At 48.2% G+C, this 26,710-nt stretch overlaps 1 protein-coding gene across 3 annotated transcripts in view; it reads right to left on the reverse strand.

The window, feature by feature from the left end:
- CACNA2D3 (calcium voltage-gated channel auxiliary subunit alpha2delta 3) overlaps window positions 1–26,710 on the reverse strand; it is an 875,732-nt gene that overhangs the window by 504,210 nt on the left and 344,812 nt on the right. For 2 of the 3 annotated variants that reach the window (XM_051851529.3, XM_051851528.3), the window contains exon 5: window positions 24,097–24,259. In XM_051851529.3, coding sequence (XP_051707489.1) covers window positions 24,097–24,259 — 163 coding nt within the window. Of the gene's footprint in view, window positions 1–88; window positions 207–24,096; window positions 24,260–26,710 lie in introns of those variants that run through there. The other variant, XM_089305523.1, reaches the window with a different exon arrangement.

The following is a 26,710-nucleotide window of genomic DNA, read 5'->3' on the forward strand; positions in this document are numbered from 1 at the left end:
TGTACAGCGATTCAAACGGAAAAGTCCACATTTTTAGACAGAATACATAAAGCCCAGCCACAAACCCTCAGGTCTAAATAGCTCTTACGTGCGATCTCCAGGAGATCTGTTCACAGCTGAACTTTCTAATTTTCCAACAAATAACCTTTTAGACTCTTTTATCTGGGGCCATTCTACCTGGTGGCCACTTTATCTGTTCTTCAGGCAAGAATGAGCTCAGGGCTGACACTGATAAATTGACCATCAGAGGCTCTGGTCACACCAGACATCACTCAGCATCCAGGCAGGTGACCTGTCCACCTCAAAGCTTCTACTTTTAGCCGGGCCATGGGGACCTGGTATGAACCCCAGCTGGAGCCAGTTCATCATCTCGGGACAGCTTGCCATCATAATCTTTCAACGGACACTCAGCAGCACAGAGTGCTACTTCTGTAATCACTCACATTTTGGAGAGACCATATTGTACCCCCAACAACTGCCAGGATCAGAAATGTGAATGCAGGGGAGGATACGGCATCTTAAGACTCACATGTAGCTAAGAAGGAGGCAGAAGCTGAGGCAATAAAAGCAGAAGTCATATTTTAACCTCGAATCATGAACCTTGTTATGGTGAAAAACGTATGAGATTATAGAATTTAAAGATATTGAATTAAGAAGGCAACAAAGGGCAGATGGTATAACAGAGAAGGGCATTCAGTATTTGTACAGTTGTTCAAGTATTTCTTAGAACATACCTTATGAACATCACTATTTAAAACAAGCGATTCTCAAATTTTAAAAAGTGTGTGAGGATCCAGCTGGAGGACTTGTAAAACACAGGTGCAGGCTGGGCTGCACCTCCAGAGCACCTGATTCAATCGATCTGGGGGAGGAACTAAGATTGTCGCTTCTAGCACTTTCCCAGATGATACCAATGCTGCTGTTCTGGAGCCAGCACACGTGAGGCTATGAAAACACAGCAGGGAACAGACCCCAGCCCTTCCCCACACCCCAGCTGACGTTCGATCGGCACAATAACAACTGGACATGAAACAACGTCAGAGTAGTACACTGGCAAGTTCTCCCATGAAAACTAAAGTCAGAAAAGAATAGATGATAATGGAGGCAGAGGTCATTTTTCTGAACGAGATGTTTGGAAAAGGCATCTCTGAATGCAATATTCACACAAAGGGGGTGGAGGAATGGAGAGACCAGAGGGGCAGGGCTTCCCCGGAACAGGAGCCCCTCCGGAATGGCCTGTAGGGGAATGAGCAGCTGAGGTTAGGGCAGAGCAAGATCAGTTTGAACAGAGCACAAGGGGGAGACAGAGAGCATGGAACAGAGAGCACAGGGGAGCCGGTTCTAGGAGGACAGGCAGGCAGCCGTTACCCTACTAGAAGGTCAAGGCTATGGGTGATGTGATGCCAGTGGATTCACGTACTAAAGACTACCCTGGCTATTCAGAGGTTGGGGCAAAGACCATTCCAAGACAAGGAAGAACACAAGAGAAGTCAGCTCAGAGGGGACTGGAGCCCACCAGGTGAAAAAACACGGCAGCTCAGAGCAGGGTGGTCGGCTGTCGAGTTGGCCAGGAGGGGAGGAGAGGGAAGATGTCCCCCAGAGGGAGCTGACAGACATTATAAGGACAGAGACAGTTTAAATCTAGGGAAAGTTTTCAAGAATAAAAATAGCACAAAGAACATGGAATACACTCTTGATAGAGTCTCCCCTCTTGAACACTACTCCACTCGCTTTAACATCTGCACACTCTTCCCGTTCTCTCTCTCTCTCTTACATACACACACACTTTACTACTGCAAACCATATGAGGACAAGCCACACCCACCAAGGCCTCCTTCCCTAACTACATCAGAGTCACTGTGTTTTGAGCCTGGTATGTCCAGTTAGATGCAGACAGCCCTTCTGAGTTGTCATAGTGCCAGGCTCCACAGAACACACAACGTCAGCTCATGGCATGGTCCACTTAGGAGCCAGCACACTCAGGACAATGTCCAGTCAGTAAGGCCTGAACTGCACAAGTCTGCCCCCAAGTTCTCCAAGAGCTCCTAGAAGAAGGCCAACAGTGTCTGAGATGCTTTAGGGAATGGGGCAGAGCCAAGGCTGATGCCCAGCGGCTTTGAAAAGAGGATGAGATTCAGACAGACAGGAAAAAGGATGGCTGGGGTCCTGACAAGTGAGAGGCCATGTCTGCAGTGTCCCTCCCCCTACTCCCACCCCAGGAGAAAAACAGGCAAGCAACTGCAAGTGGCAGGCCAAAGGCCACCCGGGGCTGGGGGAAACTCGACGGCTGCTGGTGGACATGAGGTCACACAAGAAAACTGACGGACCTAGCAAACAATGACAGCGTAAAAGAAGGGATCCAAATCATACTCCTGTGACTGCCAATGCTGCCAACATCCCAAATGACCTCTGCCCCAAAGAGCTACCGGTCAGTGCTCCACTCTGGCCACCCCAGTTTCTCAGGAACTAGCCAATTCCTCTGACTTGCAACAATGCCTTCTGATGTTCCAACCTGGATGCTGGTTGCTTCGCTCTGCTTTTCCTGAACTCTGGGCCACAGCAAGAGACACCACCCTCATCACAATGACACTTCCCTAAGCAGCCTTTCACTGGCAGCCTCAGAGGCAAGCTCACTTGCTGCAAGCTGACAAGTGCAGACGGTAATCAGAAGTTCTGCTTGCGCGGGGAAAAATCTTCGGAGGGTACAGAGGCAGCTCGAAATGAGATTGAAATGTGATGAACCACGGCCAGTTTTTTGATTAAGTAGGCTTTTTCAATTTGCTTCTTAAAGGGAGCTATGAATATCTTTCCATCATACGTCCCTATCAACTTCATCCAAGAGGCCGCTGGGCCAAGAGGATCTGTTCATCCCGAACCCTGAAATCCATGCCCTAGTTCATCTCCAGCAGCGTGCAGAGATGCTCATTGACAAGTGGCAGGTGCATCAAACTGCTTCCTAAGGTAGGATGCACAGGTATGATAAACAGCCAGAGCCCACCCATTCCCACAGCGTCTGCTGACCCAGTCCTGACCAGCACACCAGGCAGGGCGAGCCGCTCCATGCTGACAGCCATGGCGGATGCCGGCCTATGTTTCTGTAAGCTCTTCAAGGGCTTCAATTTCACTGCCGTGAATTCTGTTGTTTAACCCGAAAGGAGATTCATTTCCTCAGGGTTACAGCACAAGAGGAAAATATCCCTGGCCTGGGCAGTCCTCCTGGGCCCTGAGGAAAGGAGCTGGGCCAGTCCTGGTGCTGCTGGGGTGTGCGTCCAGGGGAGGAACCACAGCAAGCCATATCCATTCTCTCCTCAGCTCAGCAAACACAGTACAGCCTTCGAGACACTCACTTCCTACAAAGGATCTCACCGGCAGCCAGCATCACACCTGGTTGAGGATACTGATGGGCTGTGTGGCCCTCAGCAGACAACTCAAGGTCTCAGAGCTCTCTTCACTTACAAAATGGGAGCAAAACAGAGCTGATCTTCAGGGAGCTGCTGTGGGGACTGAAGGAGGTGACACATGTAAACACTGGTTCAGTGCCTGGCATAGAGGAAGTGTTTCCAGAATGTCAACACTGCATCAGCTAAGTCCAATTTTCCTATTTTACATTCAAGGTGCTGGAGGCCAAGGCTGGGCTAGTCCCATGAGGAGCTGAGAAAGGGAAGAATGTGCCTGGGGTTGCTTCTGGTTTGTTCTAAACAGAGGGAGGTTCTGCGCCCTTCAGGGCAGAGGCAAACATCCCATGTGGTTTCTTCCCAACTTATCAGCCTTTTCCAGCTCAAAAGCTCCTGGAGGCTCATCAAATCTCCCTGCATCCTTCAACCAGGAACTGTGGAGCACTGTCAGGCACCAAGCCAGAGGAGCTCCCTCTGCAGAGCAGGTAGCAGAGCAGCCCCAGAAGTGACAAGAGCAGGGCGTGGGAAGCAGCATGGGTGGGACACCTTGTCTCCCCTGTGTAATCAGGAAGGAGAGGCAACCAAGGAACAGAGCTGTGCTAAGAACTCCAGAGCAAAGCCTCCCAGGAGAGACCATCAGCCTAAGACCTTCTGATCCCCAGGCTTGCAGCTGGCCACCAGCAGCCCTCCCAGTCCAGGACCTCACCTGGCAGCCAGCTCCCTCCACTTTCAACGCAGACATTCCCACAGCCAAAGAAGCTGTCCACCTGCCTACCCCCTGCCCCACCCGCCAGAAGAGACTCTCCTGAAATGCCTCATGGTTGCTTGAGACTATTGAACTATCCATTGTAAGGCAACAACAAAAACATCACTGAAAATCAAAAACAAGGGTTACACATAAAGTAAGATAATCAGTTACCAGAATAGCACCCTTTTTTCCTTCTTCTTTACACTCAAATTTTACCAAGTCTAAAGACATCACTGCAGAGCAAGCTGCAGGGTCAGCCTCCAAGCAGCTCACCTGCACACCACTCAGGTGCAGGATCCTCTGCACAGTAGCCTGAATGCTCACATGCTGTGGAGGACACTAACCCCATTTCACAGGTAAGAAAAAGGAAGGCCAGACAGGGTGGGATGCGTTTCACAGGCCACACAGCTGACAGCGTGCTCAAGCATCATGGCCGGGGCCTGAGGGTCCGAGACACGGCTCTTAACAACTGTGGCACAGTGCCTCCTGACCCGGCCCCCTACAGCTCAGGAAGCCAAAATGCATTTGTCCAAGGCACACAGGTTGTGAGTGACAGGGACAGGATCCACCTCAAGCCTGTCCACCTGTACAACTGGCACCTTTGCTACCACTTAGCAAATGCAAAGAAAGAGTGGCAAGTTGAAGACCACTACTGTGAATGCCACTATTTATCAAATAGTACACACTTGCTTTTTAAAGTGATTATCTGTGAACTGGAAAACACCACAAGGAGACTGGACGTGACTGATGCCTGGGCGCTCCAACAGCACCTTAGGGCTTGCATTTCAGGGGACTGGGTTCCGTTACTGTCCTGGCTCAATGAATTTTCCCTGTAATACGTTTGTTCCTTTTGTGCAGTGAAACCATAAAAGGGGGGATTAAAGGTATTTCCTCTCTAAGCAGGTCGTTGAGTCTGAGTCTGCTCTTGCGACACAGGCTAGACACCCCCCGGATCATATAAAGGAAGAGAAGATCACAGACAGGAAGAGATCACACCTCGCCAGCCCCAACACTGACGTCCATTAGTGCAACTCGGAGCTGTCCTGGAGGAAAAGCCTTTTTCACGGTTCACATCCTTCATTAGGGCTCTGGGCCTTTGACTGCTCCTCCTGCATTTGCACATTAAAGCGGTAATCACAGAGGAACAGAAATGTCAGCCCATTAGCAGATATCTGCTTGGTAACCTCACACATCCCTGCACAGGAATAACTGGAGAAAATTCACATGTATGTGGGATGAAAAACTATGCTCTTCCCTCTCTTCTCCCAGAATTCAGGAACCACATTACTCTGGTACAAATGGAAAGGAATCGGTGAGATTCTGTGTTTTAAAATCTATGTTAGGATAAATATATGTAGAAGACTGGCATTTCTGTTAGGTTTTTACCTGAATGCCCAACTTGTAGCTCACAATGAAGAATAACCTGGATACAAAGATACCATCATCGTTATCATCATCCATTTATTAGTATTACATGATGCATTGTTATATATTATTTTTATTTTTCCTGCTTATGTGCCTTACGGTATTAACTCACTGAACCCTCACAATGATCTTCTGGACTAGGAGGCATTATTAGCCTCAATTTCTTGATTAATAAGTGGTCCTGTGCTCAAGATTGCAAACTGTTAAGTTTCAGGGCTGTGGATCAGATCAAAAGTCAGTACCCTCATCCATAATACAATGGTAACCCTAACCATGACCATACACCAAAATTGCTTGGGTTTTTCCAAACCCTATCCACGTCATGGATGTACTGATTTTCCAGAGGGAGCAGACATCTGGGTGTTTAAGAAGCTCCACGAGAAGACCCATGTCCATTGTGACAACATAGGGAGTTCCAAAGACCTGCTCCATAGTGAAACTAGCAAAAATTATTAAATATTATTAAAACCACAATGATTTAAAATTTCTGGAAATGGTCCAGAGGACATAAAGAAAAAAAAGAAACATGTATTGAAAAAAAAATCTACTAAAACTTGGTAAGAACAGCAAAAGACTGGTATTTGAACAAGGGATTGTTCCCTCACTTTCCAAGTTCAACAAGGCACAGCCAAGAACACAGGGCTCTTGCTCTCTCCCGCGTTCACAGAAGGGCATTCTTCCCAGGAGGAGTGGAGCATCAGCATTTGTCATCCCGCCACAGCTGAAGCTACCTGCTGGGCAAGTGAAGCTGAGAAGGGAGGCCCCCTGTTTCCACAAAGCCTGTGCTGTGAGGGCAGCGGCTCTGCCTAGGGTATGCAGGCTGAGAAGCCTGGGATATTCAGTGCTGCTGCCCAGACTTGAAAGATACAGGATCCACATAAGGAGAGGGTATGATCCCCCTTCCTCCAAGCTAAACACTCGACTCCTTGTATCACTCCATTGACAGATCAACCGCTCCAACACCATGGCTCAGAGATTCTGCCCAGGAGAGGGTGGGAGGAAGCAAAAGCACAAGACAGAGTTTGAAGTCTCTTCCCCCAAAAACTGATTTTAGTTGCAACTGAGTCAGGGGAAGCTGAAGCCTAAAGAAACCCAAAGAACAATGGAGACCATAGTGGAAGACAACTGGAAAGAGGCTTATTGGAGATGTCCATCTAAGTCAAAGTGCAGGCTGACAAGTTTGCTGGAAACCACTGGAGCAAGAGACAACTAGGAGAAAGACACATTTCAAGCAGTGACCTCGGGAAATATCCCTTTGAAAGTTTGCAAATTGGGCCAGTGCTGTGGTGTAGTAGGCTAAGCCTTCATCTGCGGTGCCAGCATCCCATATGGGCACCAGTATGTGTCCTGGCTGCTACTCTTCTGATGCAGCTCTCTGTTGATGGCCTGGGAAAGCAGTAGAATATAGCTCAAGTCTTTGGTCCCCTGCACCCATGTAAGAGACCCAGAAGAAGCTCCTGGCTCCTGACTTTGGATAGGCTCACCTCTGACCGTTCTGGCCATTTGGGCAGTGAACCAGCAGATGGAAGACCCCTCTTTCTGTCTCTCCCTCTCTCTGTCTGGAACTCTACCTTTTGAATAAAATAAAATCTTTTTTAAAAAAAGTTTGAAAAAATGATGAAATCAGCTTATACACTAATTTGTATCATGCAGCAATGCAGTAAGTCAGCAGTTACTGGAGCCGAATGGTTCATGTGGTCATGGTCAGGAAACAGACCAGAGATAGGCTTCATGTCATGGTGACTATGAACTCAACTAAGTCCCCAACCCTCTGAGGGGCCAAAGTAAGCACAGGGGCTTCACAGAGGCAGGGCAGGTGGCAGGAGTGTCTGGGGATTAGACTTCATTCAGAGAATTCAGCCAGTCACTAAAAACAAACAATAACAGGCAAAGCCTCAGAAGGCAGCACTGGTAGAGTTGCTATAATTCATTATCTAAAATGTCCAGTTTCCAACAAAAAAATTACAACACACACACACAAAGAAATAAGACACACAAACACAAGAAAAAAAAAGCAGACAACAGAAATTGCTCTTTGTTTACCAGACAAAAGACTTCAAGGTAGCTATTACAAATATGTTCAAAGGGAATCATAATTAAAGGAATAAGGATATTATGACAAAGTCACATCAAATCAGACTATAATAAAGAGAGGAATCATTTTAACAATAGAAATTCTGGGCTTTAAAATACAATAACAGAAGTGAAAAACTTTCCAGCAGGCTCAACAGCATACATGGATTGGAGGAAGAAGAATTAGAAAACTTGAATATAGATTGACAGAGATTATGCAACATTCTATTTTTAACAGAAAAAAAGAAATCCAATACTAACAAATGAAATCCAGCAACACATAAAAGGGATTTTACACCATAACCTAATGGGATTTTTCTCTGGAATGCAAGAAAAGAATGTTTAAAAAAACAATGTTGGGGCCAGCACCATGGCACAGTAGGTTAATCCTCTGCCTATGGCGCCTGCATCCCATATGGGCACCGGTTCGGGTCTCAGCTGCTCCTCCTCCAATCTAGCTCTCTGCTGTGGCCTGGGAAGGCAGTAGAAGATGGCCCAAGTCCTTGGGCCCCTGCACCCACATGGGAGACCAGGAAGAGGCACCTGGCTCCTGGCTTCAGACCAGCGCAGCTCCGGCTGTTGCGGCCATTTGGAGAGTGAACCAGCAGATGGAAGACCTTTCTCTCTGTCTCTCCTCTTACTGTCTGTAACTCTACCTCTCAAATAAATACATAAAAATCTTTTTAAAAAAAGAATGTTAAAAAAAGAATGAGGAAAAACAGAGAGAGCCTGAGATAAATGGGAGACACATTAAGTTCACTAAAATACATGTAATGGAACTGCCGGAAGGGGCAAAAGACAGAAGCAACAGAAAAAAAATATTTGAAGGCAAGAATCCAGTATCCAGCAGAGCTATCTTTCAAGCATGAAGATGAAATATAGCATTCACAGGTACATAAAACACATTCTATGAAACCAATAATACCCTGAAAGTAAAACCAAAGACATCACAAGAATACTACTGACCAGTATCTTTTACGAATATGCGTTCAGAAATCCAATACTAACAAATGAAATCCAGCAACACATAAAAGGGATTTTATACCATAACCTAACAGGATTTTTCCCTGGAATGCAAGGCTAGTTTAACATCAGAAAATCAATTAATGTAACATACCATCAGTGAAATATAAAACAAATTAAAAAAAGATGGAAAAAAAGCATTTAACAAAATTGAACACTCTTTCATGATAAAAACACTCATCAAACTAGGAACAGCAATCAGATAAAGGGAACCCACAACAAATGAAAGCAAAAAACACAGCAGACACCACACTTAATAGTACAACAAAGCATGCTTTCTCTTAAGATCAGAAACAAGAAAGGAGAATCTATCTTCATCATTTCTATTCAACATTGCACTAGAACTTCTAGCCAGGACAATTAGGTAGGCAGGCACACAAGTAAGTAGGTACATAGATAAATAGATACATAGCATTCAAATTCAAAAAAAAATAAAAAGAAATGAAACTGTGTACAGCTACAAATGGCATAAGCTTACACACAGAAAAAATCATAAGGAATATACTAAAAAAACTATTCAAACTACAAAAAACGTTAGCAAGATTGAAGGATACAAGATCAATATGTAAAAGTCAATTCAATTTAACACTTACATACAACAGTCTGAAAATATAATCAAGAAAAAAATTTAATTTATAATATAATGAAAATAATATTTTAGAATAAACAAATGGAAAACTTATAATCTGATAACGCAAAACAATGTTCAAGGAAATTAAATATCCAACTAAGCGGGGAAATATCTCACCTTCACAAATTTGACATTAGCTTAACCTTGTTAGGGTGGCAGTCATCTACAAAACAGTCTACAGATTGGATGCAGTCTCTATTAGAATCCCAGATGATTTCTATAGAAATTCATAAGCTGAATCTAAAACTCACATGGAATTGCAAAGAAGTCAGTATCTAAAACATACAACAAATAAGGGCAACCTTGGAAGATTCACACCTGCTGATTTCAAAACTGACCACACAGCAATGATAATCAGGATTGGCCTAACTAGAAACATATAGATCAAGACTAGGTTGCCATGTCCAGAAACATACCTGTGTGTCTCTGATAAACTGACCTCAACAAGGGTGTCATGGTCCCTTTAATGAGGGGAAAACAGCCTATTCAACAGTGCTGGGACAAGTAGACAGCTGCCTACAGGCAGAAGAATGAAACTGGACTCCAACCTTGTACTGCACAGAGTAACTCACATGTAAGGGTTAAAACTGTGAAAGTCTTTGAGGAGGGGCGAGTGCTTGCTGTGTTACAGCAGGTGAAGGCACTGCTTGTTATGCCATCATCCCATATCAGAGTGAAAATCTGAGTCTGATACAGCTTCCTGTGAAGGCATCAGAAGATGGCCCAAATACTTGGGGCCCTGCCCACCCATGTGGGAGACTAGAACAGAGTTCCTGGTCCAGGCTTCAGCCTGGCCCAGATCTGGCTGTTACAGCCATCTGGGGAGTGACCTAGCAGACAGAAGATCTCTCTCTCTGTCTCTCCCCCACTCTTGCTCTGACTTTCAAATCAATCAATCAATCAATCAATCTTTAAAAAGTCTTAGAACATAGGCCTAAATCTTCATGACCTTAGATTTGGCAATAGATTCCTAGATAGGACATCAGAAGTATGAGCAACAAAGTTAAAAAACAGATTAATTGGCCAGCGCCGCAGCTCCCTAGGCTAATCCTCCGCCTTGCGGCGCCGGCACACTGGGTTCTAGTCCCGGTCGGGGCGAGGATTCTGTCCCGGTTGCCCCTCTTCCAGGCCAGCTCTCTGCTGTGGCCAGGGAGTGCAGTGGAGAATGGCCCACGTGCTTGGGCCCTGCACCCCATGGGAGACCAGGAAAAGCACCTGGCTCCTGCCATCGGATCAGCGCGGTGCGCCGGCCGCAGCACACTGGCCACAGCGGCCATTGGAGGGTGAACCAACGGCAAAGGAAGACCTTTCTCTCTCTCTCTCTCTCTCACTGTCCACTCTGCCTGTCAAAAAAAAATAATAATAATAAAAGGACAAGTAACATACTTAAAGATGGACAAAAGAACAAATGGACATTTATTTATACAAAGAACATAAACAAATGGCCAATAACCACACCAAAATATTTTTGAAATCATTATTCATCAGGGAAATGTAAATCAAAACCACAGTGAGACAGCACTTCTCACGGTTCTGACAAAAAGTCGAGTAACAAGGGTCAGCAAGGACACGATGAACCCCTCACTACAAAGCCAGTGGGGCTGGAAGACGGTACAGCCGCTCGGGCAGTTCCATACATGGCTCAGCACAGACTTGTAGTATGATCCAGCAACTCCATCCCGAGATGCAGCCCCCAAGAGATGAAAGCCTATTTCCACACAAAAACCTAAATGTTCTTAGCAGCACTATTCATAATAGTCAAAAAGTGGAAGCAACCCAAGCGTCCATCAACAAATGAATGGATAAATAAAATGTGGGCTACGCACACAACGGAATATTAAAGGAATGAAGCCTGACATATGCTACAAACGGGATGGACCATGAAAACATTACTCTAATAAAATAAGTCACAAAAGACCACATATCAGATTACATGTACACAAAACATGCAGAGGTGGTCAATCTGTAGAGGCAGAAAATTCGGTGGTTGCCTAGGGGTGGATGAATGGAAAACACAGCGGGTGGCAGCTAAGGGACACGGGGCTTCTTTTAGAGGCGATGACAAATGTTCTAAAGTGGACTATGCTGATGGTTTCACAAGTCTGTCACGACACTAAAAACCACTGGATCATACATGCTAAATAGGCCAACTGTACAGTGTGTGAATGGTATCTCAATAGAGCTGGTGCTGCCCCTTCTTGGTAACCCAGCGTGTTACCAAGTGAAATGCCAGAACTGCACCAAGGAACTTGTGAAATGTCGGCTGTCACACGTGGGATGAACTTTGGCCCTCAGTATCTATGCAGAGGGACATTGGAGCCATCAGGAATTTTAACTTGCATTTTGGGAACCCATCTTAGCGCATTTAACCTGGACACACCAAAACCTAGTAACAGATGCACTCAAACTCAACTTCACTTCTTGGCTGGCACACTGCCCTGGCCCCAGCAGCCTTGCTAGCACTCGACTGTACTTGTGATCAATCAAGTTGATCATCAGGACCCATTTAAAATCTGACCTGGGTCTCCATCCTTTGTCAACAGGACATTTGACTTAGATATCTGCCACTTGGGTTAATAAAACCCATATCCCTCCAGAGACAGGGTATCTCTGAAACAATTCTTCCTCACTTGGCCATACATTATTCAGAAATATACACGCCACAGGCCTGGAAATGGAAGATAAGACTCTCTGGCAGAGCCTGAAAGTGCATCGCGTGCCTCCTATGACTAAGCTATTTATTAGGAAAGGGGGCGGCTGAGAATTGGAAGAGCATGTTATCTTTGCTGCTGCATTGTCTGCAGAGCGGGTAGGGCTCAGGGCAGACTCTCGTACATGTTCAGAGGTCTGACTTCATCTCCAGTCCACTCTGGGCTCTGCCAGTCTCCACGTTTTGATCCCGTGAAGAAAATTCCCCACTCCACCACCTCCCCAGGGCACTATGACATGTGACAAGGGGTGGGAGCTCTCCACAAGACTGCCCTGGGCTGGAGGGTGCTCCAAGTGCAATCACATTATCTGTGAACCTGGCTTTGTTCAGGCTCCTTTCTTGGCAAGAGTCATAACTGTTAACACCAGGAGACTGACCTCTGATCTTATAAACTGGTCCCAAGACAGCACCTTTCTCAGCAGTAAAATCAGCGAGTGAAACGGCCGCCCTTCACAAAATGCTGCGTATTTCACGTGTGGTGGCATTTCATTTCTCCCCAGAGGGCACCCGTCTGTCACCTGGTGAGGGCTGGCAGGTGGAGGCGCCTCCCTGCATGCAGTCAGTGTGCCTTCCAGGTGCAGGCAGCATTTTGAGCCCTCTGACCCTGGGAGATTCTTGGATTTCTGCTCTCACTGCCCAAGTGCTTTTTCGCTCAAGTGACAATGCACTTGTCAGCTTCCAACATTAGCTAATAAATGCCATTTTCAAATACTTTATGCAGGATTCACACTTAAAGGATGAAGATGGCTTTTCCTGCATAAGTAAAAAAATAAGCACCAATCTGCCAGTCTTCTCTCCTTCTTAACTCGACTGAGACTTGGGAGGTGGGAAAAAGGGTTGAAAAGTACCAAAAGATATTTCCTATCTTGGCAGGTGAAATGACTTTCTGGTTGTATCTTCTTCAGAAAACTCAAAGTGAGCTACAGGGAAAAAGCAATCTAAAATTCTAGAAGGAAACGTGTCAGGAAAAACAGAGAGCAACTCTGGAGTCAGATTATCAAGAATGCCAGCCACAAAAACAACCAGCCAGGTGGCTAAGGCAGAGAGGAACCTGGCATGGATGCAGATAAGGCAAGGCCCCCGCTGGTCCCGGACAGGTGCCCACAGGTGCTGGCCTCAGGAGGAAGGGTCCAGGCTCTGGTATGACCCCAGTCTGGCACTTCTCCATGTGGGCATTTACAATAGGGGGTTTGCAGACATGAAGTGAAATCCAGTGTGTTCTCTCTCTCGCTTCCTCTCCCTCTCAAAAAAGGGGTGGCACATGATGTCTCGTGACAGAGGGAGGGTCACCAAGTCATTTATACTACACAAGCTCCCAAAATATCTGGAGCATGAACTTCTGAATGTCACTGAGTAACTGGTGACCTGCAACAGACAAGGGTGGACATGATAGGCACAAGGTCCACCTGTGCTGTTGTCAGGTAGCAAAGATGGCCTACATGGGACTTCTGGCCCATATTCCCTAGGATGCGTGTCCCCAGTGCAATCCAGGCTCAAGATTCGGCCTGACACAGTGGGGTAAAAGTACAGGGGCTGGGCTGGTGCACATCCTTGGCCACATTAGCCCAGGGCCTCTGTCAGGTGCATCTCTCATCTACGAGGTCCACTAAGGCCCAGAACAGCTGCTGTGGTGTAGGAGGTAAAGCTGCCACCTGTGACGCTAGCAGTTCAAGTCCCAGCTGCTCCATTTCCAATCTAGCTCCCTGCTAATGTGCCTGGGAAAGTCCTTGAGCCCCTGCACCCATGTGGGAGATCACTAGGAAGCTCCTGGCTCTTGGCTTCTGTCTGACCCAGCCGTGGCCATTGCAGCCATTTGGGGAGTGAACCAGAGGATGGAAGATCTCTCTTTCCCTCTCTCTCTCTCTCTCTAATTGTACTTTCCAAATAAATAAAAAAACAAATCTTAAAAAAAAAGTCCTCCTGCAAGCTACTTGACACTGTCCATGAGAATCCCCAGTGAGGTGGCAGGCCCCTTCGTGGGTCTAGAAAACCTCTTCTAAGCCTGGTTTATGGTCTGACCCTCAGAGCCCCTGAGATTTTTTTTTTTTCCAAGTACAGAATGTCCTTTCTAGTTGAGGCAAGGCAAACCCACGCCCATCACACCCATGAGCAGATTATTGGAGTACCATAGAATCACTATAGGGGAGTCATTTCTCTTTTCCTGGGTCAACATCATTCATCTTAAAATAACTACTTCCCCATAAAGACGCAGTGTGGCACGTGGTGCAACGTCCTGCCAAGGTAGCATCCATCCCGGTCCTGCCATCAACAACTTACTTGACAGTTCCTCTGCCCCCAACAAAACCACAATCAAGCACTTGGTCCACAAAGCAGAGAGAACTCCAACTGGGGAGCAACTTAGAATGAGCATGCAGTGTATCTCCTCCTGCCAGAGACAGGTGGCCCCTGAAAAATCACTTGTACGTGGGCACCTTTGTAGATCAAGTTCTTTTGTTCTTCCCTTTCTGATTACATGTTCATGGTAAAACGTTCAAACTGAAGAGAAGGATGCAAAGAGAACAGCAAGCAGCATCGATCCCCTCCAGAAATGTTCTGCAGAGACAACCACTTCTATCCCCTTCGTGTGTACACACACGCACACATGCAGATTTCACAGTGCACTTTCTGCCACAGCTTTTCTTTTTGCACCTTTGACGCTTACACGCGTGCCTCTGAGACCTCCTCCCTCCCCCTGCACAAGCTTAGCAGAGTTCCCCTGCCCCAGGAACAGCTGTGCCTTCTGAGCAGCTAATGGCTGTTTTGCCAACAGGGAATGCCTCAGTCAACAGGTTCCAGGAAAGGCTGAAACAATTAAATGGCTTTCTCTGTGGTGGGAACTGGAACTCCTTGAACACCTCGTGGACACAGTGGAATGGCCAGAGCCAGGCACTCAGCATGGCGTCTCCCTCCCTCATTTCATCCCCAAACACTTTCTCAGGGACTCCTTACCGATGTCTCGTGGGCTGTGTCATGCTGCAGTCCGCCCCACCTCTCGCCCTGCCCCAGTTCTCCGGTGGACGACGCTTCCTTCAAACAGCAGCTGTGTTATCTGCCTCAGGAAAGTGTGCTATGACCAGGGCCTGCCTAGCCCAGGCTGGCAGCTGGGGGTCAAAGCCCCGCTGCCCCTCAACCCCTTCTCCCTCTGCCCCACTGTGTGCTTCCTGTCTGCCTCCTCCCCGGGGCACGCACTCCAGGGGAGCTCAGGTGGCACTGCCCACTCCTCCCCACCTGCAGCACTCCACGAGCCAGCACCATGCTCTGCAAACGCCACTCCAGTCTCCCCAGTGGAGGAACTGGCTTCTCCCCAGCCACACTGAGCTGAGCTTTCTGGGGTTTGGCTTTGTGAATCGTTACCTCCTTGCCTGCTCGTCCTGTACGCCTTTGGGTATGGCAGGTTTGCAGGATTAAATGGGGAATCATCTCCTCTTCGCCAGAAATAGCCTCAATGTGCGAGCAGTTGGTACCCATTTGGTATGCTGATGCAGAATTTGCTTTACATTTTTAAAAGACTTTCTGCTGCTACAGTATTTTGATAAAGGATGAGATTGGAAGTCTTTATGTAAAATAAGACCAGTTTTCATTTATGATGGATTTTCACATACTGAGAAGTAGCACAATTTGACAAAAAAAGGGGGGGGGGGGACTTCCATCTGCCGCTCGTATGAGTGCATATAAACAGGCATGGCCCAGCTGACTGAACGCTCACACACGGGCGCTAGGTGGTAGGTAAGGTAACATAAAGGACACGGTACAGAGAGGCAGCATCCCTGGGTGGTTCTGAAGTCCTCTCCTAGCTCACGTGGTGCTCACTGTGTGCCAGGTACCACAGACTCTAACACAATGCAGTCCTAAAGCCTCAGTTCTCTCATCTGTAAAATGGGAATAATAATGGTTTCTACTTTGCTAGGTTGTGGGTAGGACTGCATTGTGTTAGAGTCTGTGGTACCTGGCACACAGTGAGTACCACATGAATATTATCTAAAAGAAGGAAGCTGAGACAGGGAGGCATCAGTGGCCACACACACAGGTGAGTGTCTCCAGTGTGTTTGGGACAGAAGTTTCCATCAGCCTGGAGCTGGGAAGGATCAAAGTGAGTGAAATGTGAAAAGGCTGCAAAGACTGAGCACCACCAAACAGCTGAGGGTCCGGGGTCCCCAACAAAAGGCAAACCCAGAATGTTACCTGCTGCCTGACAGGATGTAACCAAGGCGCATGACAGCCACATGGCCTAGGCGGGACCTGGACACAAAGAGCTGGCCCCTGTCCATGCATGGTGAGCGAGGGCATGGGGGGTGCAAGGGCTGGGGACTGGGCTGCAGACATGGCTCCACACAGCTTCCTGTCCATTCGGTTTCTTGATGGCCGAGTGGAGTGATGAAAGGGTTTCCAAAGTGCAGGAAGGAAGAAGGCGGCCTCCTGGCTCAGGGTCGTAGGAATTCCCAGGCAGAAGCCATGCTGCTGTGGGCTCCATGTTCATCCTCCAGAACACAGCACTCACAACTGTGGCTTCTTTACCACGTGGCAGCCACAGTATGAAACGCTCGGCAGATATCGTTTTGTCTAATCCTCATACCCCCGACCAGAGACAGGTGCTAAAAGAACGGCCTTTACGGAGACACACAAGCACACACCTGAGCCCTTTAAGGGGCAGCATCAGCTTCAACGACAAAGCTATGGCCTACTAACCCTCAGCCAGGCCGCACGGCAGGGCGCCCTGGACGGTGCTGCTGAGCCCGGCGTTGAGACCAGCTGGTCCCCCTTGTGCCTCCTCAGTCCTGGAGGCCCAGCTCGAGTTCTCTCAGCCAAGCAGTCTCTTCCTCCCACGTGGGGACCTGCAGCACATGTAGCCAGTGGCGCCAACCCAACGACAGCGGCTCCTGATCTGTGTTCCCCACTGGGGCCCACCTGACTTCACCTCAGGCTGCAACAACTCTCCTGTAGTTTCCACGGTGTTGAAGATGGCTCCGCCCCTCTACTTCCCAGGTGAAACACAGACCAGCAAGCAAGTGCCTAAGAGGGATGTTGTCAAAGGGCTGACCTTGAATCCCCTGTAACTTCTTTTTTAAAAAGGTAAATCACCTGCACACTCCAGCTCTCTACGATTACTCTGGCATTTCACAAATGCCGGGACACCAGGGTGAAATCAAGCATGGTTAGCAACAGTCCCTGCCCTTCCATCACCCTTCCCTGCCCGGCCCTTCCTGGTAGGATTGCTCAAGCCCAGGCTCAGCTGCCACCCAACTGCAAGGCTCTATCTTGATGTCCATGCCTTTGGAAAAATAGAGAGAATAAAAATTTAAGTGAAAAGATCCTGGGCCTATTGCCTCAGTGAGAATACATCTAAAATTACTGTCTGCAGAAAGAAACAAAAAGAACTAAAGTTCAAACACAAACACAGGGATGGGCACGTGACAAAGTAGTTAAGATGTGGCATGGATTGCCTAGATTCAAGTCCTGGCTCCACTCCTGATTCCAGCTTCCTGCTAATGCACACCCTGGAAGGCAACAGGTGATGGCTCAAGTTGGGTCCCTGCCAACCACAGGGGAGACCCAGATTGAGTTTCGGACACCTGGCTTTGGCCTGGCCCAGCCCAGGCTGTCAGGCATCTAAGGAGTGAAACAGCCAATGGATGATTCTCTCTCTCTCTCTCTCTGCTTTTCAAATAAATAAAAACAAATACAAATAGAACTGACAGAACGAACAAGCAGGAAAAGCAACCCCCCATGTGTGATACCTGTGCTGCAGAATTCAGCTCAATTCAACGACATCTGTGGAAGACCTTGACTCTTCCAGGTCCTCTATCAGCTTCTCAAGAGGATAAGAAAGCACAGCAGCCCCTGCTTCCAAGTTCAAGGCAAGAGAGCAAAGGGGAAAAAGAAACTGCTACCCAATGTGATGAGCAGAGGATGGCTGTGGAGAGAAGTGCTGGGGCCAGAGGGGAGAACAAGCCAATGACAGAGCTGAGCCCTCAGGGAAGGCCAGGCCTGGCCAGGACGGCAGGAGAGGGGAGCGTATCCTCCAATGGTGGTCAGACCCAAGCAGAGGCTGTTCAGAGTCTGGATACCAGGACGAGGCAAATGGGGTAACCACAAAAAGAAAGTAGCAAACCAGAGTCCATCGTGATCCTGGGTACGCTTCATCCTACAGACAGTGCTGAAGGGCCCAGGAGCCTTGCAGATGGGGGAAGGTGGGAGAGGGAGCAGCCTCGGCAGGACCTTGGCAGGGCGGTCCAGGAGCCGCCTAGCTGGCAGGCAGCTGGGAACTGGTTTGCTGTGAGGAGTCGGGGTGCATCCAGTGCCTGTGTGCCTGGTGCAGGGTGCTGCTCTTTACTTCCTTTCATGCTCGAGGGGCCACTTCACACCTTGCACGTGAGGAGCCAGGCTCTGACAGTACTCCATGTCTCGTGGCCCACCCGCTGGGGCTCTCAGGTCTGGGGTCCACATCCAGGCCCTCTTGATAGCTCTGGAAAGAGTCCCCCCAACAGGCCAGGATGGAGGCAGTAGGGACTGCACAGGGGAAAGGGACTGGGGGTACACTGATAGTGTTTCAGAGAGCCTTAGGCAGGAGGGATGGACTCTTCTCATATGTACTTTGGGAACCCACCAACTGCCGGCTAACTTGTAACATCCCTGTACTTGACGCCAGAACAGAGGCTGGGAAAGCTGTGCCTAGGACAATGCTGGTCCTCACTGTTACCTACAGCACACAGGGTTACTGTCAAACAGACAAAGCAGTTAAAGAGCCTGGCTCTTGGTAAGCAAACCAACCAACCAACCAACCATCCACCCATCTATCCACCCATCCATCCATCCATCCATCCATTCATCCATTGCGACCTCTATTCTAAACATAAGTCTAGGATAGGGTTGAAGGGGCCGCAAAGGACCAGACGACACTCTCTTTCCACTAACACTACTGAGAAAACACAGACACATGCCTACATGTACTTGCATACATATCCATGCAGATCTGTGTGCATCTGTGCACACACGCTCTGCAGGATAAAGGAACTGCCAACAGAATTTCAACTCAGCCACTTACCCTGTGAATTTTAAGTCAGAAATGGTTATTCTGTGATATAACAAGATAATTTCCAAGCTAACAGAGAGAAGCTATGATCACTTGGGGCAGACAACTGTGGAACCCCTTCAGTGGCACCAGCTTGTCTAAGTCTGGCCAAACACCTCAGTCCTGCTGTTCTAACAGTGGTGCAGGAGGGTTTCCTGAAACCACAGGCTGCAGCCTGGGAATGTTCACTGGGCCTGGTGAGGACTGTGGGTGCCAATGTGGAGCCGTGTGGAGCGCCAGTGTTAGGGCAAAGCAGTGAGTGCTGACCTAATTCCTATGACCTTGACTTCCAATTCCAATTTATGGCCATGTCACCATCGCATGCAGTTAAGACTGGGAGACAGGCATGGAAACGAGATTCAAGCCTATTTCAAATACTTCAGTTCTGAATCCCAGCTAGAAAACAAACCATTAAGAGGTGGATTTGTTTTTGACATGGGGTCAGTAACTCTTGCTCCCTGGTGCATTATATACGTGTGTGCATTCTCACCCTCTTGGTTTCTCTCTCTCTCTCTCTCTCTCTCTCTCTCTCTCACACACACACACACACACACACACACCCTATGCAAAGGGAAAAGAAACAAAAAAAAGGAAGCAAAAAAGTTTAAATTGTTAGAAGGTCTGTGAGCCTTCTCGCACATCAAATAGCTCTTGGAAAACAATGTTTTAATGATTTCCGTGTAAACGAAACAGAAACATATGGATTGAATTTCCCTTAAAATATACACATGTAATTAAGGGGAAAAGTGCTTGACAATATGCATTTTGTGTTTTATCAAGCCCAACACTTGAAAAATAGGCTGAGACGTCTGAGGAAGCAAGGCCAGCGATCCTGCCCGTCCGTGGCAGCAGGCACACTGCACGTCCAAGCAGGGCTCCCAACCCGCCTCGCACACCTTGCCCTGTGCCTGGCCTTCTGGAAGGACCTCCTGCCTGGGGCGGGTGACTGATGGCCCCGGGCTCGGCAGTGCCAGTTACGGTCTTCACTTTCCTGGAGCTCTTCCCCTTCCAGGGCCTGGGCCCTGCAGTACAGCAGAGCCCTGCAGCCCAGCCCCAGCCCAACAGGGGCAGTGCAGAGGATGACGGATGAGTCTAGACTGTGTCCCACCATGCACACAGCCCCTTGCCCATGTCAAGGCAGCCACTTCATTCCCCTGGGCACTTCCCTACCCAGGGAGGAGGAGGAGGAAGACAGATGAGGTCACCCCCTCTGTTCTGTCTTCATCTGTGCAAGAATAAAGTGGGTAGTTTTATTAAATCTTTATTTATTTATTTGACAGTGAGAGAGAGAGAGAGAGAGACAGAGACAGAGACAGAGAGAAAGGTCTTCCTTCCGTTGGTTCACTCCCCAAATGGCCACAACAGATGGAGCTGCACCGATCCAAAGCCAGGAGCCAAGGGCCTCCTCCTGGTCTCCCATGTTGGTGCAGGGACCCAAGCACCTGGGCCATCCTCTTCTGCCCTCCCTGGCCATAGCAGAGAGCTGGACTGGAAGAGGAGCAGCTGGGACTAGAACCAGCGCCCATATGGGAAGCCAGCACTGCAGGTGGAGGATTAACCTAGTGTGCCACAGCACCTGTGGGTAGATCTTTTCAAAATTGGAATCTTCCTTCATTTCCTCACCTTATAACAAACACGTACAAACATGAACACTTACCACGTACTGGGTCCCAGGTTGGGGCTCCTACCCTCATGGGGTGGACATTCTCACCGGAGCCCACAGCCGACAGCTCTCAGCCCCCCAGGTCTGGGTCATGCTCCATTCCTCTCCCCGAGATTTCTCTCCACACTGGGCCCCAGACTCCACTCCCCCTCCCTCTTCTTCTGGTTGCGTGGGCACCAGGGTTCCACCGCAGACCTCTCCCAGACAAAGGCATCTACTGTTTGCCCTGTCCCACTGGCTCCCACAATCTCCCGAGGGTCCTCACAGCCCTTCTCTACCTGGCCAGCATCCCAGGCTGCAGTTTCCTTTCTGACTTCCACAAAGGAGCAACTGTGCCTGCTACCTCCAGGGCCCTGCCCACCCTGCCCCTCTCCCCAGGGCACTGGGACCAGTCCCCTCTGTTCCCTCCTTTGAGTTCCAGCACCTAGTCACCTCCTCAAGGCCCCTCGGGGTAAGACTCTTGGGCTAGGGGGTGGGGGGGCTGCCAGAGGATTCCCTTCTGTTGAAGAGGTTTCAGGAAGAAGCGGCTGCCTCAGGCGGCCCAAGGACCCTAAGAGGCATTTCCAACAATCCCAGGAGACAGGCTTACGCACAGGCCGCCAGCTGTGAACCGTCAGGCTCTTTCCAGCCTGAGATAAAGATACCCAGCAACAGAGAGAGGCAAGGCCCAGCCAGGGAGGCAGGAAGCCGACTGCGGGGAGCAAGTGGAGTTTACAGGCCGGTTTCATCTAGGACAGGAAGCGATGCCCAAGGACACTGCACATGGCAGCTCCAAAGCAAGTATCAAACTGCGTGCCTCTGTTTGCATGGGGAGAACAACCCCAAATGGGTTTCCTTGACTGGAGGCAGGATGTCCAAACTGGGAAAAAACAGAGCCAGGGACCAAGCTCTGAGCATGTGTTTTGAGTCCATGTCATCAATAGCTAGATCAGAGCTAGAGGGACTTCTAAACATGAAATATATTTCTACAGCTTGAAAAGAAAAAAAAAAAAAAAAAAGACTGTTTGGGCTGGTTTGAATTTGGTAGAGTGGAGACAGGGATTTTCCTAAGTTCCCGCCCTTCTCCCTTGGGCGGCTGCTCATTGGCTGGCTAAGACAGTGCCTAGCTGACCCCAGCCCATGTCCTGCAGCCTGGCTGGGTACGGGTGACGAGAGGAACCCTCAGGCCTCCTGAGCCTAACTCTAAACATCACAGGAGACCTACTTCCCACGGCTCCACCAGCCACCTGCCAGGATTCTGCCCAAGGTGCCTCCCAGCCTGATTCTACAGCCTGCGTGGTCAGCTGCAGCGTGGGTCCCTCACATGTGGCTACCATCAAAAGGCACAATGTTACAATTATACAATTAAAGGTCTGTAAGGGCACTAATGGCTCAAGCAAGCTTGAAGCTACTGCCACGTTTTAAAAGGTCACTCGGAATCGTCTTATGCCTGAAATTGCTCTGTAAAATCCTGCTCATTTTCCATCTTCTGTTGAGAATATACTTAATGTACAAGAGATGCCTTACTTCCAGCCACACTGCACCTAAAGGGGAGTGTCATTTCAGTCCTGGTCAGTGGACGGGACCCTCCTGGAGGAATAGCCTCCACCGGACGAAGCGGCTGGGTCCCACTTACACCTTAAGGAGGAGTCCAAAGCAAAGATTCAGCCAGGGCACCTGAGAGTGGTTTAGGTGGACAGCGCTTTCTTTAAGAGGGAGAGGGGAGAGAAAAGGCCGGCGTGTGCCCTGCCCATCTGGCTAAGAGGCCAGCCGCCCTCCTTGGCTTCCCACTGCACTCTCACTCTCCATACCTGTGGCCATCACGTGAAGCCCAGTAGCTTAATTATCTCATTATACATCTGTTGTGTTCGCCAATTAAACTCTGAGCCCCTTGAGGGAGAGTCTGTGTCTGGTTCACAATGAGATCCCCGATTACTGTCTGAGCAATGAATTCATGTCTCTGCCGAATCTTAACAGTGGATAACAGGTGAAGCAGGGCAGGGAGGCACGAGGCAGCCAGCCACAAGGTGGGAGCACAAAGTTCCCGAGACAGTGAGCTGGAAGTCCTCACTCACTGACCAGGGCCCTGAAGCAGCGACCTAGGAGAATGGGAAATACAACTCATACTCATGCTATTGCCAGACAATGACTGCTGAAATGCACTGAGCACTTTCTCGAAGCTGCTGCCATGCTAAGAGCCACATGCATCACTCCACACCCTCTCAACAACCCTTGAGAGAAGCAGTGCCCTCACCCCCATTCCATGAGGAGGGAAACCAAGCTCCGGGAGGCAGTTACTCGCTCAGGAAGGCACAGCCGCCAGGGGGAGGAACACTCCTGAGACTCACAGCCCTTGCTCTTTCTTGTCTCTGGCACCATGATCGACTCTGAGAACAGACACTGTGACAGAAACGGCCCCGATAGCTTTGAAACCTGATGATGGCAGACAACGGGGCAGCGTTTTTCCTTTGAAAATGTCATAGTTTTCTGATCTACTTTTTTCCAGGAGGACGGCTCTTTGTTCAGGAGCCTTTCAGATATGACAACGTAGAGCAAATCCAGCTCAGTAACAACGAGGATGAAGATGTCGATGACTTCGCATGATGAATGGCATCTCACTCAGCCTTCACAGCCATCTCAAGGTGTAGACACAAATGTGCGACTCACATCACAGACGCGAGCAGGCTGAGATCTAGAGAGAGGAACTGACGCGGCCAGGGTCACAGCCAGAAAGGGGCAGAACCTGCGGTCTGATCGGAGGCCACTGGCTAACGCAGCCCAGTCTTTGGCCATGATAGTCCCATCTTGAATGGGCTCGAGGGAATTCTGAGAAAAGGTTTCCACTGTCTACGTGAAGAGCAGGTTTGCGCAGCACAAACAGGAGCTCTGCTAAGGCTCCTGCTGCTCTGCACTCTGAGGAAACACCACAGTGGATTCCGCAGCCAGCCCAGAAGCTGCCCAGCCCCCAAGTCCCATTCCAGGAACAGAGGAAGAGGAGACAGCGGCACATCCGGGATCAGGGCACTAAGGCTGTCAGTTCAACACAGCCTTCTGTTTCTGTAGATAACGGTGGTGTGGCAACACGGCCCTGTCCACTGATTCACGTGTTGTCGGTGACTGCTCAGAACGGCACAGCCACGCTGTTTCCAGAGAGACTGCACGGCCCTTCATTGCAAAGGTTTGCACGTGAGAGAGCTTGACAAAAACACCAACTGGGGAAAGAGCCAGCCCAGACTGTCCAGGTGGGACGGGCACATACTTCACCTGCCCAGCTGATGCTTGCCATGCTCAGTGTGCGACTGTGTCCAAAACCAGCCAGCCCCTAACCCGGACATCCCCCTTCTCTGTCCTCGAAAAAGAGCACTAGCAGACAGTCTTACCTTTGTTGTACATGTTCGTGGGCACTTGGACGTCGCTCAGACTGATGTTCACAGGCAAGTTATTAAAATGGTCATTTGGGGCTAAGATGAACTCCTTCCCCAGCTCCAGAAAGTTCCCGTCCTTGTCCCTTTCATTTATCAGCACAGCATTGAAGTACTCGTACTGAAAGAGAAAGCCAGACGGTGTTACACGCGGCTCAGGGAGGAGGGCCGTGAACTGAGACTGACTTGGCCACACAGCCTGTGTCCTGACCTGCACTGCTGGACCCTGCTCTGCGTCCGGAATCTCTCTACCTCCACTACTGTCTGTGGACGCTTGGCACAGGAGTGACAGCACCGTACAAGCATTTCCCAATGTCATGAAATATCCTCAAAAAACATCAATTTAAAGGGCTATATAGTACTTCCTTACGTATAGATATATATATAGAGAGAGAAAACTACCCTAAACATTTTAATTCTTGAAATGTTTAAATTAGATCTGCCCGTATGCAGTCTATAAGTTGAAGGAAATCAAGATTCAACAAAAAATACAAAGAAAGTATGTGACAGAACTTCAAAAAACTTCCTGGGAAGCAGAATTAAAGGATAGGCTCATTTTGGTGAAACACAGGCATAGATTTTTTTATAACACGCACTTTCCATAAACTTTTTGAAAAATCTCTGTATGGGTAGATTTAAACAAGTCTTTGCACCAAAATGAACTTGTTTTTAAATTACATTGTCCACAAACCTTTTGTAGAGTCCTCACATAATATGCCGGGTCATCATACTCAGTATGGGAAAATCATCGGGCAGGGAAGGAGAACCACAGCAACAGGGGCCTCTGGCTTCATTATGTGGAGGGGGGAAGGGCTCACTGCCACTGTGAGCATTGCACTGAGAATGCATTCGGGGCATAAGCCCATGAGCATGTGCAGGAGGCTCCCAAACAGAGGACAGCAGGGCAAAGACTTCAGAGGGCGCACACTGGTCCCTTTTACAAATGGCTGTGTCATCATCGTTGTCATTTTTTTTTTTTTTTAAGATTTATTTATTGATTTGAAAGTCAGAGTTACACAGAGAAAGAAGGAGAGGCAGACAGAGAGAGAAAGGTCTTCCATCTGCTGGTTCACTCCCCAGATGGCCGCAACAGCCAGAGCTGCGCCAATCCAAAGCCAGGAGCCAGGAGCTTCTTCCGGGTCTCCCATGTGGATGCAGGGGTCCAAGGGCTTGGGCCATCTTCTACTGCTTTCCCAGGCCATAGCAGAGAGCTGGATCAGAAGTGGTGCAGCTGGGACTAGAACTGGTGCTGGGATGCCGGTACTGGAGGCAGTGGCTTTGCTTGCTACGCCACAGCGCCAGCCTGATCATCATCATTTAAAATATGTACAACATTGACTATGTGCTGAAAATTATGCTAAGTGCTTTTCAACATCCCTAACAGTTTTCAACAGTAGATTTCATGAATATTCCCACTTTCCACTTAAGGAAGTAGAGGTATGGAGAGTTTAGGCACCCCATCTAAGATTACACAGCTGATAGGCAGAGACAGAATTCAAACACAGGCAGTGTATCTCTAGTCTGTGCTCATATCTACTGTGTAATATTGCTAGATGTAACAAGCATGGCTGGAATTAAGGGACAAAGATATTAAAATAGTTATGATTAAAATGTTAAAAACATTCATGGAAAACATGCAAGATCAGACAGGTTATACAAGCAGGGAGATGGATATTCTATTAGAGAACCAATACAAAATGTTAGAGACCAAAACACTGTAATAGAAGTAAAGAATGCCCTTGAAGGGTGACCAGAGGTTTCGCCACAGCTGGGGAAATAATCCATGAGCAGTGAAGACAGGACAACATAATCTTCCAAAACTGTAAAGCCAAGAGAAAAAAGAATTATAAAGAACATGATATCCAAGAACAGTGAGACAATTATGAAAGGGGTAACATATGTAAGGTGACTGTCAGAAGGAGAGAGAGAAACTGAAATAATAGTGGCTGAGAATTCTTAAAAGCTAATGACACACACAGACCCAGGAAGCTCAGAGAACACCAAGCATAATGATAACTACAAAAAAATCGTTGTCTACGCATACTATATTCAAACTGCAGAAAACCAAAGAGAAAGTCTTGAAAGAAGTCAGAGGGAAGGCGACGACATCATCTGTAGAGAAATAAGGGAAGGATCACATCAAAATTCTTCGCAGAAAATACGGAAGCCAGAAGAGTGGAATGAAATACTTAGGGTACACAAATAAAATAAAACAAGGCCCCAGAATACTGAACCCAGTTAAACTATCCTTCATGCATAAAAGGAAAATAAGGACCTTCTCAAGGCAAATGCAAACTGAAGGAACTTGTTGCCAGCAGACTCCTTTGAAAGACATGTTAAGAGTTCTCAAGAGAGAATAGAAACTATATAGGTCAGATATGCTGATTCTACATAAAGAGAACAAGAGCAGAAATTAATGCTAAAATAAAATATTTGATTCTTCTTCCTCTTTTGACCTAACAGGGCATTCAATAGCAAGACATTTTAAATGAGTGTGGCTAAGTGAAATGAATGGAAGGGCTCTTAGGGTTAAAGGAAGAATGCAGATACTCTGTCATACGGTTTGAATGTG

This window comes from Oryctolagus cuniculus, chromosome 10, assembly GCF_051225735.1.
Source record: "Oryctolagus cuniculus isolate XC-2025 breed Fujian yellow rabbit chromosome 10, ASM5122573v1, whole genome shotgun sequence".
Classification (NCBI taxonomy): Eukaryota; Metazoa; Chordata; class Mammalia; order Lagomorpha; family Leporidae; genus Oryctolagus; species Oryctolagus cuniculus.